The 15,985-nt window shown below is 37.0% G+C and overlaps 1 protein-coding gene across 1 annotated transcript in view; it reads left to right on the plus strand.

Annotated features, from left to right (window-relative positions):
* Positions 1-15,770, plus strand: part of RAPGEF6 (Rap guanine nucleotide exchange factor (GEF) 6) — a gene marked incomplete at its 5' end in the record, with an annotated part of 33,495 nt that extends 17,725 nt beyond the window's left edge. The window contains 5 exons of the mRNA XM_008576248.1: positions 2,121-2,255; positions 7,833-8,063; positions 10,488-10,562; positions 12,627-12,941; positions 13,642-15,770. Coding sequence (XP_008574470.1) covers positions 2,121-2,255; positions 7,833-8,063; positions 10,488-10,562; positions 12,627-12,941; positions 13,642-13,667 — 782 coding nt within the window. The remainder of the gene's footprint in view (positions 1-2,120; positions 2,256-7,832; positions 8,064-10,487; positions 10,563-12,626; positions 12,942-13,641) is intronic.
* Positions 15,771-15,985: the final 215 nt, after the last annotated feature.

The raw sequence follows: 15,985 nt of genomic DNA on the forward strand, positions 1-15,985 counted from the left end.
GGGGGCGCCCGGCTGTGGGGCGCGGCTTGGGAAGCGCAGCGGCGCTCCCGCCGAGGGTTCGGATCCCACATACAGACCAGTTCCCGCTCACTGGCTGAGTGAGGCGCGGGGGCAACGCCGAGGGCTGCGATCCCGTTGCCGGTCCCGGTCCGGTACGGGGGCGACACTGAGGGTTGCGATCCGTTGCCAGACACGGAAAAAGACAAAAAAAAAAAAAAAGAAAAGAAATGCCTCCTTCTTTGCCAGATTTTCAGTCAGGGGATAGAGATATTCATACAAACAGAAAACTTCAGTATATTGTGTTAGCTGTTATGCCACGGGTATATACAGAACATATAAAAGAACAAAACAAGAGGATGTTTTTGCACAGGCAGAGGTAAGTGAGGCTTCACAAGGAGGCTTTTTGCAGATAACGCCTAAGCACAGGGTCTTAAACGTTGATGAGGAAGGAAATAATTAAGCAAAGGTTCCAGAGAAGTTGCTTCAGGCAGAGAAACAGCTTGGTATTTGCAAGGAGCTACAAGCACTTTGCTGACTCTGACTGCAAATTGCATGCAGAATGCTGAGAGACAATAGTAATTAAAGCTAACACTTTTCACTTACTGAGTGCCACATACAGTTCAAAGTGCTTTACTAACTCGATATATTCATTTAGTCTCATAATGACCCTACAAGATAGGTAGTATCTTACCCTCATTCTACAGAGGAGGCATAGAGGGCCTAAGTAACTTACACACTGCGAGCAAGGAATGAAGCTGGGAGTTGAGCCCAGGCTGACTGGCTCTAAAGTCCTTGCTTTTAACCACTATACTGAACAGCCTTCCAGGATGAAGAGAAATGAAGTCATAAGTATGCTGAAATTATAACGTGACATGCTAAAGGGAAGTTGTCGGGGAAACCATTGAAGAGATTTTAACAAAGGAAGCTTATGGTCTAAATTATGTTTGAGAAGGACTATAGTATGGAGTGCAGTGAGACTGGATATAGAAAGCCCAGATGGAATGCTGATGTGACAGTTAATTGGAAGTTGCTCAGGGCCTGGACTAGTTTGGTGGCTATGGAAATGAAGAGAGAATTGGATGCAAAATAGGCAAAGTTGATGAATTTGTTGGTAGGACTGAGAGAGAGACAAGTTTAGTTCTGGTTTCTTATTAGTGTATTGTTACCTGAGAGTATTATTTATACCAGGTAGCTTTCTTCCCTCTTGTTGTAGTATGGCTGTTATTTATATTAAAATGTTTGATATGTTTATATTATAATGTCATTTAATGAAGGGTAGTGTGAGTATACTATGATTAAAATCTTTTTGTTGTCAAAAGCTGCTGTTAGTATGTCAAATCCTTATCTCACTTGTGCTTGCTTTACTTGTCAAGAACAGTGTCAGTAGCTCTTTGACATCTCTTAGAGAAGGTATATGTAAAAACATCAGTATATTAACATTATTGCTAAGTTTGACCTACACTAAACAGGTCCAGCTGTTAGACAAGGCTAATGATAGAACTTTGCAAGAATGTTTCCAGTGGGACTCCATACTATTTTTTGTATAAATTCATGATTCTTTCTGTTGTTTACTTCTCTCCTATAGTGTGAATTTAGTGCTCTTGAAAAGGGCTGGACTGGCAGCCCTGCAGCCTCTTCTGTATACCCACAGCACAGATGTACCACAGGTAGTGACAGTGCCAATATCCCCACACTGCCCCTGCCACGTGCCTCGCCCTGACTTGGAGAGGCCACCTTAGAGGGTAGGGAAGAGCTTGAATCCATACCTTCTCTATTAAGATTTCAAACAAATGTGTCAATTGTGGGGGGTTGGGGCACTGTTCTCAGGCTGTTAAATTGATTTCCCTTATGCCACAAAACAAACAGACAAACTATTTAACTATTGTAATTTGTTCCATGCTGACCAGCTGAATTTGAACAAATAACCTAGAGGTGAGAATCTCTGTATGCCATTACCCAGTCATTTAGTCCCTGTTTGTCATTTACACATTTCAACTGATTACACATTTCAGTGACTACAGTAGCCATTGTGCATCATGGCTTTAGTTATGTAGTGATTCAAACAACTGTAGACATAATTGTGAAATGATGCTTATTTGCTTCTTTGGTTTTATTTTTAGGTACAAGTTTACCTCAGAAAGTTTTAGGAACAACTGAAGAAATGAGCGGTAAGAAACATACAGAAGACACTGTTTCTGTGGCATCATCCTTACATTCTAGTCCTCCTGCGTCTCCTCAAGGTTCCCCTCGGAAAGGTAAGACAGAAGATGTCAGGCCAGTTCTTGTTAGATCACACAACACTATTTGTCTCTTATTTTGCTTTTTAATCTATAGCAATAATAGAGAGAGTTAAGAAAAGTGTAACTTTTAAGCTTTCATGTTTTGTGTTGAATTATTTAAATACTTATACTTTTCAGGTAGTATGTATCATGTAGCTAGGACTCCAGTATTCAAAGTGCGATCCTTTAAAATATTTCCTATATTTGAATGTTAGTGTGGACTATTTGCTAGTAAAATTTTCTGCAAAAAATTGTTTTTAACTGACTACAAGATTTAAGAGGAGAAACAAGTATTTAGGTTGATACTTTTTTTTTCTTAAATAGAGTAGTATTACCTTTTTATTAATCAGGATTTAAATGTAATATTTATACTTATGTAGAACCTCATGAGGTGAAAAATCTGAAATCCTTGTTTATTTACGTATGCTTTCATAATTCACACTGAAGCTTTTCTTTTCTTGACTAGCCTGGGCAGTGTGTATGTAGATGCCATTTCACATTAGCTACACATGTAGCATTTCTAAATGGCGTATGCATTTCTTACATTGGCCCCTCCACACTCTGTGTATGCCCTGGCAAAAAAGACTTCTTAGCCCTGGCATCTTCTTCACAGATGTAAAAGAATTACATCTCTAAATAATCACAGCACAGGATGGTACATGATCAGAGGAAAGACAAGCTTATGAATTCTAACAGAAGGGAGAAGCTTTCAGAGCTTCCCTCAGCTCCTATATTCTAAGTTTTATTTCACTCTTCAGGGCTTTTTCTTATTTTACCGTCTATGTGGCAGTGATGTACAGTGATGTCAGACCTGAGTTTGAATCCTGACTTTGCCCCCCGTTATAGCTTTGTTACAAGTAATATATTCATAAGGTCAGGTTTCCTGTCTGTAAGATGGGGAAAAGACCATCTATTTCATGGGCCTCATATAAGGCTTAAATGACGTAATATTTATAAAGCCTAATACATGATAAGTGTTTAGTAAATTGGAGTGTCTTTTTCCCTTCCCTGCTACCACTCCAGGACAACACAACTTGATACTCACCTGCCCTTTCTACCCTCACGTAGGTGAGACTGGCTAGAATTTTCATTTATGCTTCATAAAAGTCAAATAGGACATATAAACAGTATATATAATAGGTATATTTATAAAATACAGGTTTCTGATCCTCTTTTAGTTCATATACAATTTTGTGGGGCACACAGACCTTTTTTATCTCTTTACCTCTCTGTATGATCCTGTCCAATGTGCCCCTTATCAGATCTTAAGGAGCAGGACTGGCAACCTTTGGTGCCTCCAAGTCAGACAGATGGTCCTAGTGAACAGCATCCATATGCTCTTAGTGCTCTTTCAGGTCCACCTTGGAAGCTGTTCAGAAGTCTGTCCCAGTATGAACAGTTCTCTAACCAGGAAACTAGTTGGATCTGATTTGGTATTTTATGCCTGAATGTAACCTGTAGGAAGACGTATTGGGACAGGAATTCCCCCCATTGCTCTTATTCCCAACACAAAATCCACTTTCACTGCTGAAATAGAGAAGTCTTTTCTCCATTGTGTCTTTCAGTGTGTAGCCAACAATTGACCATGATGTTTATAGATTTGCAAGCCTGTCATAGTCGTGTTTGGAATCCTTAGAAGCCTGAAGAAATTATTTTCTTCAAAACTATTGCAAATTGTTCTTACATATTTTCTGTCAAAACCCCAACAGAATATGATTATTTCTGTTTCCATAAACAGGTCTTTGCTAGTAGTTGGTGACTGAACGGAAATGTCATTACACTAAGAGTATGTTTAGGATTTGTTCCTAGCTCTTGCTAACTTTTAGATTATTTCTTTGTTTTCTAACAATTAAGAAAATAAGCCTGTCTTTGTGTTTCTCACAAGGAGAATTTAAACAAGTAGGAACTTTTAAAAAGCACAACATCAAGAGACTTTAAGCATTATCTTCCCCACTGTTTAAGAAAGGTGGCCTCTCCCCTTGGAGCTACAAGAGGATTAGAAATTGTGCTTTTTAAATATACCTACTGTTTTTGCTATTTATATGTCCTATTGGGTTTTTACTAAGCTTTTTCTTAGTAAAATCTGTTTGAAAATTCTAGAAATACGTAGTTACTTTGGAGGAATAATTCTGGTTACCTGATATTCTTGTCATATATTTTCTTATGATTTTACCAGCTTGGCTTGCTTTCAACAGTTTTTTATTACCAGCTTGTTCTGATCAAGGTAATCTTTCTCCTGCATTCTATCTTGCAATGACTGATTTGTTTGTTATATAGTAGATTTTCTGTGCATTAAAAAATATGATGCTATATTTCTATTTTTCAGATATTGTAAAGATGTTAGAATTTTTAATAGTGTAATGTGTTATAAAAACCAGGCTAATTGTGATTAATTGGAAAGAATTAATTGACCATGTCAGGGTTTTTGCATCTCTTCCTCCAGTTGGCAGTATCATATCTGAGTCCAGCACCAAGATCAGTGGCCAGAGCTGCCCCGGAATAGGTGGGGTTTACTTGCAAAAGAAAATCCTTCAGATTACCAGGAGCACAGCCAAAAGAACAGACAGGACCGAGAAGGCCACTGAGGAGAATAGAGACAGGACAAATTGTGAGAACACAACCAGAAAAAGAATGACATCCCCGTTTAGAAGATTTAGGGAAAGAACTCTTTCAAGGGAGAGACTAGTCAACAGCAAAAAAGAGGACGCAGATCACAATCAAGCTACAGAAAGCTGTGAGAAAGTGAAGGATGTTGGAAGCAACATCAAAGATGAGAAAGGGAGTGACATCTTCAATTCAAATAGCCGAGGCAACAATAACACTTTAAACTGCTTCTATACAAGATTCAAGTCTAAAAGGAGAAAGACACTTTGACGAAGTTCCTTATTTAATTTTAGTGTTAAGTTTGTTTTCAGTTATTTATGTAAATGTAGCTTAAATTAAGCCGTTTGTCAAAGCTTAGGCAGACAACTTAGTAAAATACTATCTATAAGCATTTTATGATTAGTATTACAGGTCCTCTAACAACAAAGTCATGCTGATTTAAAGTGCCTTCTTTGTATACATGTTATTTTACTAATGTATTGAGTTAGTAAACTTTATACTCTTGTGTTCTGTAGTTGGCTTTATTTCCTACTGGTAGCATCTGGGTCTGTGAACAAAATAAGGAGAGAAGGCTTTTTAAGAACCGTTCACTTTCACCATAAAATCCCCACTAATAATCTGGTCAGAATCTTTTCCTCAGAATTTTATTACTGTGTTAGTATTTCATCTACTTAATAAGCTAGAGAAAAAAATGTTTGGGACACAAGAAACTATACCTTGTCCACATATACTTTTTATATCATTCACTTTTCACATATCTCTAATTGGGGGAGGAGGAGCTAGTATAACTTAGCAGGTTCAAAATCATCTGGGAAATTTATTTAAAAAATGAAATTACTGTACTCCACCCTAGACCTCATAAATTTCATCTGCCAGAAACAGCCTAGGAATGTGTATTTTAATGAGCTTTCCAGGGGATTCTTAGAATTGATTATATTTGAGTAATATTGATCTAACAGACTTAAGGATGAAATTATTTTTAAACAATGAAAGAAGTCTTTTCTGTAGGATTAAAGAGCAGTGTTTTTTTCTTTTCAGGCAGAAGCGTTTTTTAATAAATTAAAAAAAATTTTTTTTACCACATCCATTTTCTTGGTCCTCTTGAAAATTGACTCATCAATTTATAGGCACTGACAAATAGCAGTGATCCCCAGTTCAGAGATGTGTGATAGAAGACAGGAGATGGGTTTGTCTTGGCTTACCCTGTTCCTGGCCCCATAAGTCAAGTATAAACCATGCATTTTCTGGGTCTTAATTTTTCTTTTTCAAATAGTTTATGAAACTACTTAATAAGGTTATTGTGATAGAAGACAGGAGATGGGTTTGTCTTGGCTTACCCTGTTCCTGGCCCCATAAGTCAAGTATAAACCATTCATTTTCTGGGTCTTAATTTTTCTTTTTCAAATAGTTTATGAAACTACTTAATAAGGTTATTGTACAACGAATTTTTTCTTTAATGATTTGAGTTATATGTGAATAAATTCCAAAATCCTTAAAGAAAAGAAGGACCGGGCCGGCCTGGTGGCGCACTGGAGAGTGTGCCGCTTGGGAGCGCGGTGGCGCTCCTGCCGAGGGTTCGGATCCCATGTGGAGACCGGTTCCCGCTCACTGGCTGAGCGCGGTGCGGGCGCAACACCGAGGGTTGCGATCCCGTTGCCGGTCAGTAAAAAAGACAAAAAGGAAAAAAAAAAGAAAAGAAGGACCTTGAAGCTTAGGTTGTTGTCTTCTTCTTTATGCATGAAGAAGCTGAGGCCTTTAGAATTCCAGTAACATGTCCAAAACTTATAGTTCTTAATGAGATTTCTAGGGATTGTTCCAAAGGTCATGTATCTATTGAATCTCACTTTCTTCTGTGAACAAGATATTGCTTGCTTCTTTGAGACCTACCCTTTATTGGGATTACTAAGGCATTTTCTTTTATTTCTAAATAAAAGCTTGGTTTCTTTTCTTCCAATTATCAAAATAGACTATTATGTATATTTAACTGTCATGCTGCACATCTGTCTTTGGATCATTCCACCTCACTACATCCCACACCTTTATTCCAAAGAATACAAAAGAAAATCTTCCCAACTATCTACTGTGCAGTAAGTCATAAAACAATTTAAAGCATGTAGATGCTGTTTTGTTATAATATTTTCTTATAAATATGTCAATTCAGTTTTTTAATGTAATAATCTGCAAAGTTGGTGAAGAAAAAGGAAACTAGGTATAAGATTAAGTCCAAATCTAAAACTATTTACAGCTGGCTTATTTGATTCATTGGTTAGAGCATAGTGTTATAACATCAAGGTCAGGGGTTTGGTTCCCCTTACCAGCCAGCTGCTCAAAAAAAAATTTTTTTTTTAAAATTTAAAAGTACTAAAACGTTGACTCTCAACTTGGGGCAAGACTTCTTAAATGGCATGAGTAGAGTATCTGGGGTAAGTATATGTAGTTTGAAAAAGCAAACATGAAGTTGTTTCTTTTGCATTCTGACTCCCATCCTCATTCTGACCTCAAGGTGATATTCTGGATTCAGGTCAGGCCATGAAATATTTATGTTAATCAAAAGAGTGGACAGAGGTTAAGAAGAATTTGAGAAACTCTTAACTTCTACTTTTTAATGTTTGTAATGTATTTAATGCCATTTTGTTTTCTTACATGCTTGTAGCTGTGTAAGACCCTGGGGCAGTTATACCTTTGGACTAGTATTCTCAGTAATACTGAACTGTAACTTTCTTTTTCTTCAATTTGGAGTTGGATTGGCATGGTTTGTGCAGGTAGGTAAATAGATATGTAGGGGAATGTGTGGAGAAAATTGGTACCATTACATCTACATAGATGGAAACTGAGATTGCTATCACTTAGTTTTTTGTTCTTTTTTATGTTTTTCTTTATACTCTCCCTGTTGGCCCCACCACCAATTCCCTTGTTTTATAGTTTGACCAGTGTTCTTTTCTCGTTCAGGTTATACGCTTATACCATCAGCTAAATCTGACAACTTGTCTGACTCCAGTCATAGCGAGATTTCTTCCCGGTCCAGCATCGTGAGCAATTGTTCTGTTGACTCCATGTCTGCAGCTCTACAGGATGAGCGGTGTTCCTCTCAGGCCCTGGCAGTCCCTGAATCCACGGGGGCATTGGAAAAGACAGAGCACCCCTCAGGGATAGGAGACCATAGTCAGCTTGGCCCTGGGTAAACATCCTTGTCTGTGTTCATATCATAAAACCCAAGCCAAATGGCCACTCCTAGCAGTGCTCCCCAACTTGAGCTTGAAACCCACCACCACCACCATGGGATAGTTGCAAAGGGATCCATAAAAGAATATGAGGACTGTATTAGTCCATTCCGTGTTGCTGTAACAGAAATACCTGAGACTGGGTAATTTATAAGGAAAAGAGGCTTATTTGGCTTACAATTCTGGGACAGCTGCATCTGGCTCAGGCCTCAGGCTGCTTCTACTCATGGCGGAAAAGCGGCAGGTACAAGCAAATCACATGGCAAGAGGAAGCAAGAGAGAGAGAGAGTACCAGGGTCCTATAAACAACTAGCTCTCAGGGGAACTAATAGAGCGAGAACTCACTCATTACTTCCCCCAACTAGGGAGAGCATTAATCCATTCATGAGGGATCCACCCCCATGACTCAATCAGTTTCCAGCACTGCCACATTGGGGATCAAATTTCCAAATGAGTTTGGAGGGGACAGCACATCCAAACTCCATCAAGGGCCAAACCCATATTCTCTATACTGAATATTCAAATAACTCCCATTTTGAAAGGTATGCAGGTGTTCATTTTTAAGTTGTTACTGAATTCAAGTAACTTTCTATCATTATGTATTTTTTCAGTCAATAAGAACTCAAGGTTTACCCGCTGTTGTTGCAGGGGGAAAGGGTTCTTGAAATGCTGGCTGTTAGGTTAGAGGTTACTCAGAAAGGCTGTGTAATGTACTGCTGTGCACATTGCAGATGGGTTGGGAGGGCAGGACCATGCTTGATCCTTATTCTCTGAAAGTGTAATTTGGGGATTTAGAATAATCAGCTAGCAGCGGGTATGAGTGCAATGGTGTGTTCAACTAATTGTTCACAACCAGTTACAGGTTTCATTGTTCCTTCTCCACTCCCACTACTTTGCTTGACTAGCCTTAAAATATATATATATATATATATATATAGGGCCGAGCCCGTGGCGCACTCGGGAGAGTGCGGCACTGGGAGCGCGGGTTCGGATCCTATATAGGGATGACCGGTGCGCTCACAGCGCTCACTGGCTGAGCGCGGTGCAGCCGGTCTCAAAAAGGACAAAAAATATATATATATATATAAAATCAGCTAGCAAAAGTGAATTTAAAAAAAATTTTTTTAACTCTAATCTTCTATTTAGAATTAAGCAAAATGGAAATCTTTGACAAGGTATTAGGGAAGTTGATTCTAAACTGATAAATATTGTTAAATCTGACCTACTTTAATATGAAAATTTAAAGATATATGTATTAATCATTATCATATTTGTAAAGGTATCTGACTATTCTCTAGACCAGGGGTCAGCAGATTTTCTTCTGTAAAAGTTAGATAGGTATTATAGACCTCATAAGCCATGAGGTCTCTGTCGCCATTACTGTGCCATTGTGGCACCAAAACAGCCATAGGCAATACATAAACAAATGGGCATGGCTGTGCTCCAATAAAATTTTATTTACAAAAACAGGCAGAGGACTGGATTTGGCCTTGGGCTGTAGTTTGCTTACCTCTGCTCTATACTGTAAATTAAGGGTCCAAACTTTTTTGTGTGCCTTTACAAAATGGTAAATATTTAGCCTTTGTGGGTTCTGTCACAAATTCTGTGCAGATTTTTGTTTTGTTTAAACCTTTTAAAATGTGAAAACCATGCTTTGCTCCAGACCATACAAAAACAGGCTGACAGCTAGATTTGGCCCATGAGCCCTAGTTTGGGGAGCTGTGCTATAAATGATCGGACTCATTTGCTAAGTATGTGGGGAAGTTGCTATTTACTTGGCACTGTACTAGGCTAATCTCAGAGGTACATTGAAAAATAAAACAGGGCTGGCTGGTTTGCTCAGTTGGTTAGAGCACAGCCTTGTAACATCAAGGTCACAGGTTTGGATCCTCATACTGGCCAACTGCAAAAAAAAAAAAATGATATGAGGGCTGAACTGCAGAAGGAAGCTTGTCACTAGTGCCATCTCCTTCAATTCTCTCTCATTCTTGTTAATATTTATAAAACTTAATGTAGTTTTTTATGTATTTTAAAAACAGGTTTAAATATTAAGTTTAGTAAGCTTTTTAAAGATGTTTTTAATCTGTCATTGCATTCAAATTTATTTTTTGTCTGTTTTTAAGTTCTATTTTATCATTGTAATAAGTTTCAGTGTTTTTTTTTTCATTTCTTATATTTTTCATTAACATTTCCATTGCTTATTTTTCATGCCAGTGTACTGTGTCACCTCACCCAAGAAGGACGATAGGTATAGGGAGCCACCTCCCACTCCTCCAGGATATATGGGGATTTCTTTAGCGGACCTAAAGGAAGGATCCCACCTGCACCTAAAACCTCCAGAGTATAGTGTGGCAGTGCAGAGGTCAAAGATGATGCATAGCAGCCTCTCTAGACTGCAAGGATGCTGCTGACCCAGTTTATAAAACTGTCACTTCAAGTACAGAAAAGGGCTTAATTGGTAAGTTGTGGATTTTGTTATATCTTTGGCCTTTAGAAATTAAGTGGTGAAAAAAATGGCATTAGGACATCTTGGCCCAGGATTTTATTCTTGCAAAAATTTGTTGTCTAACTCCAACCTTTCTTTTCTCCCTCCACAAACAAATTATTTCCCAGAAGTTCATGTTTTCTCAAAGGCTTTGGGACGGATATTCAAGCCATTAATATGAAATGTCTGGTGTGAAGATATTTAATTAGGGAGACAGTTTTGTTTATCTTGTTTTTAAGGTCTTTTTGATTTCATTGAGGAATATCATTGCATTACTATGCAGTAGTAATAGATTATTCTTTGTCTCCTCATAAATTTTTTGGACCATAATTGCTATGCATATATGGTAGAAACATTTAGTCTGCTATTTCTTTTAGGTAGTAAAAGTGATAAATGTGAGAAAAGAGAAAAAATGTGATAAAGTCAAAAGCATTTTTTAGTATGCCTTCCTGGTGTACAATCATGAGTGTACCAAATCCTGTTGGTGGATTTCATTCTAAATTTTCTTAGTGTATTTTTTTTAGTACTTAGCTAGCAAATATTTTTTTTTTCATTTCTTCCCTGAATTATATAAATATTTGGATATAGTAGCCCCTGCTTTTCTATTTATGTGGAATGACTATATTTTGAATCAATATTACTGTAATCAATAGTATAATAATCACTCTTAATAATAATCACTCTTAATTCTATAGAATATTCATGTCACATTTAATTACTAAAAATGGGAAAGGGAAACGTGCTGATTTTTATAGTTACTTGTCAAATTGCATTTTAGATTGAGATATTAGCTCATTCATTTTTTTCCAAGGGTTTTTTTTGTTGTTGTTTGTTTGTTTGTTTATTAAGACCTAAGGTAACTACTATAGTTATATAGAAGCATGTATGTATAAGGATATAAAAATCTTCCTCTTGTTTGAGAATATAGATAAAATCTTTCCTTTCTGGGTAACTCTGGGCAGATTGCTACCTTCTTCATTCTTGTTGTCTTCTCTTGACAATCACTCCTCTGCCACCGTCCCACCCCACTCGTCCTCAGATGGCTATGGAAATACTTTCTGACCTGGATGTTACATGCAAATTACTGGTAGAACTGTAGAAATTTTAGTATGGACAGACCTAATCCTCTAATGGGAGAGTTACTAATATAATTAACTAATGGTTCTTTTTAATGTATTCTGCTTGTGTATATAGGCAGTTTTTGTGTTTTAAAAGTCACTTGTATGATCAAGATATTGAGAACCATTTGTCCTGTGGGTTCTGTGAATTGGTCTTAATTTCATGGAGCTTCCTCTTTAACCTGTTTCTGATGCTTTTTGAAACTTTTCCTTAGTCCCAGGGTTTACAAACTTAGGGGAAAAGATTTAAATTATTTTTAATGTCCACTAAAAATCAGAGAAATTTAAGATGATTTCCTAAAACTGTTTTTTTTTTTTTTTTTCTTTCTCCACTTAATCACAAAGCGGAAGTTAGAATGGTCCTTTAAGGAATTATTATCTCTATACCAGGAAAGTTAAAGTTGTTTATATGCCAGGACTGAGAACTAGTCTGCCGAGTAGTGCCAGAAAACAGTGGTCCGTGTCTCAGGAAGAGGGTGAAACAGCCCTTAAACAGATGGCCCAAACATTATTTCTGTGAAAACCCTCCCATTCAACAGAGAATAGATGTTTAGGGTGAACTTTTAAAGGTTTCTTAATCATCTGTAGGGCTGGTGTTACTTCATCAGTTTGTCATACATTTATGTGATATGAGGGCTGAACTGCAGAAGGAAGCTTGTCACTAGTGCCATCTCCTTCAATTCTCTCTCATTCTTGTTAATATTTATAAAACTTAATGTAGTTTTTTATGTATTTTAAAAACAGGTTTAAATATTAAGTTTAGTAAGCTTTTTAAAGATGTTTTTAATCTGTCATTGCATTCAAATTTATTTTTTGTCTGTTTTTAAGTTCTATTTTATCATTGTAATAAGTTTCAGTGTTTTTTTTTTCATTTCTTATATTTTTCATTAACATTTCCATTGCTTATTTTTCATGCCAGTGTACTGTGTCACCTCACCCAAGAAGGACGATAGGTATAGGGAGCCACCTCCCACTCCTCCAGGATATATGGGGATTTCTTTAGCGGACCTAAAGGAAGGATCCCACCTGCACCTAAAACCTCCAGAGTATAGTGTGGCAGTGCAGAGGTCAAAGATGATGCATAGCAGCCTCTCTAGACTGCCACCAGCCTCTCTCAGTAGCAACCCTGTGGCCTGTGTTCCATCGAAGATTGTAACTCAGCCTCAGAGGCATAATTTGAAGGCATCCTATCCTAAACTAGCAGATGTGACTGATGCAGATAGCGAAGCAGATGGTATGTTGACAAACTACCTTAATGGCTCTTAAATGAATTGCTGAACACATTGAATGGTCTTTACTGTGGTATTTTATGGTAATTAATAATGTTTTCTTTAAACATCTTAGAAGTCTTTGTTAAAAAAATTAAAAATCCCTAAATATGATAGTGTATTTTTAAAATGGAGATGGCAAGCTGCTTGTTTTGTGTGCCCTGTACTCTTCTGATTCAAATGGAGTATTCTTATCATTGATAGAACTAGCAGCTCAGTCTAATAATTTTGAGAGGAGGCATTTGACATTAGTGGAGTTATTAATTCGACATTAATGCATGGAAACTTGAAACTGTATTTCAAATGCCAAATTATTGGAAATGATGCTTTCAATATAGTTCCTCTTAATAGCAAAATTCTTGACTAACTTTGTAACTATGCCATTAGTTTGAAAAATGGTTTGCTTTATTAAAAGTAAATGAACTTTTATCCTTTTAAACAATACAGTAGTAATAAAATCATTAAAAACTTTTATGAGATTCCAGAATATTGTTAGCCTTCAATGCAGTCAGAAATCATAAATGTCATTATGATAAAATCTGGGCCTTCGAAGGATGTTTGAGAGGAATTCTTTGTTGAAATTGACTTATCTAAACATAACTAGATTTTGAGTTGATCTCCTTTAATATGCTGATCTATAAGTTAATTGTGTTTTATTATTTTCAGAAAATGAACAGGTTTCAGCAGTCTAGCTTTTGGATGTGACCCATTTGAAGACCACTGAATGTCATGGAGGAGTGGGCAGAACCATATCATGATTCTGCAGCCCATTGCCAACAAACAGCTCACTGCTGCTTCTAACCCAGAGGTTTCATTCCCTGTACTCTGAGCAAATGAAATAGACTTGAATCATGCTTCCTTTCATTTAAACCCTGCAGATGTATAGTTTCTTCAACTATGGATGCCGTGCCCAGATACCAGTCTCTACTTTGCACGCCAGACCTGCCTTGGGACCACAAGTACAGGACAAATTCAAACTCAGAGTTGTGCCCATGTGTATCACTGTAGATTTTCCTTCACAAGTTATTTTAAAGATAGTGGTATTATTTCCAAGCCATAGCTTGGGCTAAAGGACAAATTCAAAATGTCTGCCAATACCAAGTATATTCTTATGTTTTTGCAAAGTAACTTATTATTTGAAGTGTTGTGATTTTGTTTGTGTTTGGGAGCTGATGTTTATGTTTGAGGCCATAAAACTGTCTCTGGTCTGACCAAAAGAGTTATCTTTACAGAGACAATATGCTTGATGTATACAGAGATATAACTCGATCTGTGGCACCAGTGCAATGTAGAGTCTCAGTATGAGTGGGATAGGAAGTCCTTTGCAGTTGAGGTATTAGGAACCTGTTGATCATGGTGTAGAAGGCCAAATGAAGCTGCCACAGGGTTTCTTGTCAGTCCTTTGGGAAAGGGGTACGGGGGTTGGATGGGGTGGGTAGGAACCCTAATTTCCAGAGAACAAAATTTTGATGTTAAATGATGTGTATACAAATTCTTTCTGAAGTGAAAGTCATGCTACATCTAATTGTAACTAAAATTATAAATCCAATAAATAGAGAATGGGTTCTGAAGAGTTCTAATCTATAGAAACTCAAAACTAAAAATTCTCACAATTCAAGTATGGAGTTCTTTTTTTTAAAGGAAGTATAATCATAGGTGTTGTAATGATTAAGATGAATTTGACTTTATGCAGTGTTCTGCAAACTTAACACCCCCACATCTCACAGTGCCAGGTTGTATCTGATCTTGATAACACTGCAGCTCTCAGCTCAGTAGCCCACTAAGGTATAAAATGGGTTGAAAATTTTGTGAAAGTAGAGCTGGAATTATAGAAGTGATTTGTCTCTTGGTTCTCAGTTTGAGATCACAAATGATTGTCCTCGAAATGACATACGTTTCCAGCCTCTTAGGCATGGCACTCTTAATTAAAGTAGTGAGGTTTCAATGACCGTTTACTGGTTGAGGTAGATTTTTCACATTTTTACATATTAAACAGTGTTTTCTGTACATTAAGTTTAAATTTTAAAGGCAAATGAGATTTTCATAAACTTCTGTGACTACCAAAAAAATTTTTTAAAGCCAAAGCCATTAATGTGCACTACCCAGATCAACTTAGAGCCAGAATGGGTTTACTTCTGAATGGTTGTTTGTATGTGACCACGTAGGATTTAATTGGTTTGTGACTTCTTCTTTAGGAGTTCTTTTTTCCTTTCTGTTCCATCTTCCTGCCTGTCTGTCACCTTCATTTTAAAATCATAAATCAGTTCCAAGTGGCAAATGGTAATAGTTCATCTTTCCCATCAAAATGACTGTCTCTTCATTTTAGGAAAAAGTAGCATGCCTGAAAATTTCCCCTGGGGGAAAAAACATTAATCTGAAACTTAAACCTTAAAAATTAACCCCGGGTATGTTAGAATGAGGCTAGATGGATCCATAGCTTTCTTGGTCCTTTGCAAAAGAAAGTGGCCTGAATCAAAAATCCTTTTTTGAAAGTCACACTGTAGTGATTTGGTCTGTAAACAGTGGTCTTCCGATTACATATTTTTTTCCTTCACTGAATTTATACAATATTGTTTTCATGTGCACAGGAAAACAAAGTGAAAGATATTTTTGCTATAATCACCTTTTTATCAGGTTTGGGTATTTATTCTCACCATTTTGTATCCATTACTCCAGAAAAATGTGCTGTTTGCACAATATCTGTTTATTTATTAGCAGGTCTTTCAAACCAAATGGAAGCCTTACCCATCTTTGTCCGTAATGGTGTAAATAATGTCTTGCACAGAGAGTTGAAGCCAGTGGTTTTGGACTTGGACCTTGTAGTTGCCTTTATTTTGTCTAACTGTGAGTGTTTGGATCAGCTGATCACATTGATCAGGAACTAAAGTAAAATGATTTGCAGTTTGATATGTATCGTTAACCTTTAAAAATTCATGAGGTTTTGATTTTTATATTTTAGTTTAGGGGTACATTCCTGCCTTCTCTTAATTTTTCATGACTAGAACAAGGA

This window comes from Galeopterus variegatus, unplaced genomic scaffold (assembly GCF_000696425.1).
Source record: "Galeopterus variegatus unplaced genomic scaffold, G_variegatus-3.0.2 Scaffold1314, whole genome shotgun sequence".
Classification (NCBI taxonomy): Eukaryota; Metazoa; Chordata; class Mammalia; order Dermoptera; family Cynocephalidae; genus Galeopterus; species Galeopterus variegatus.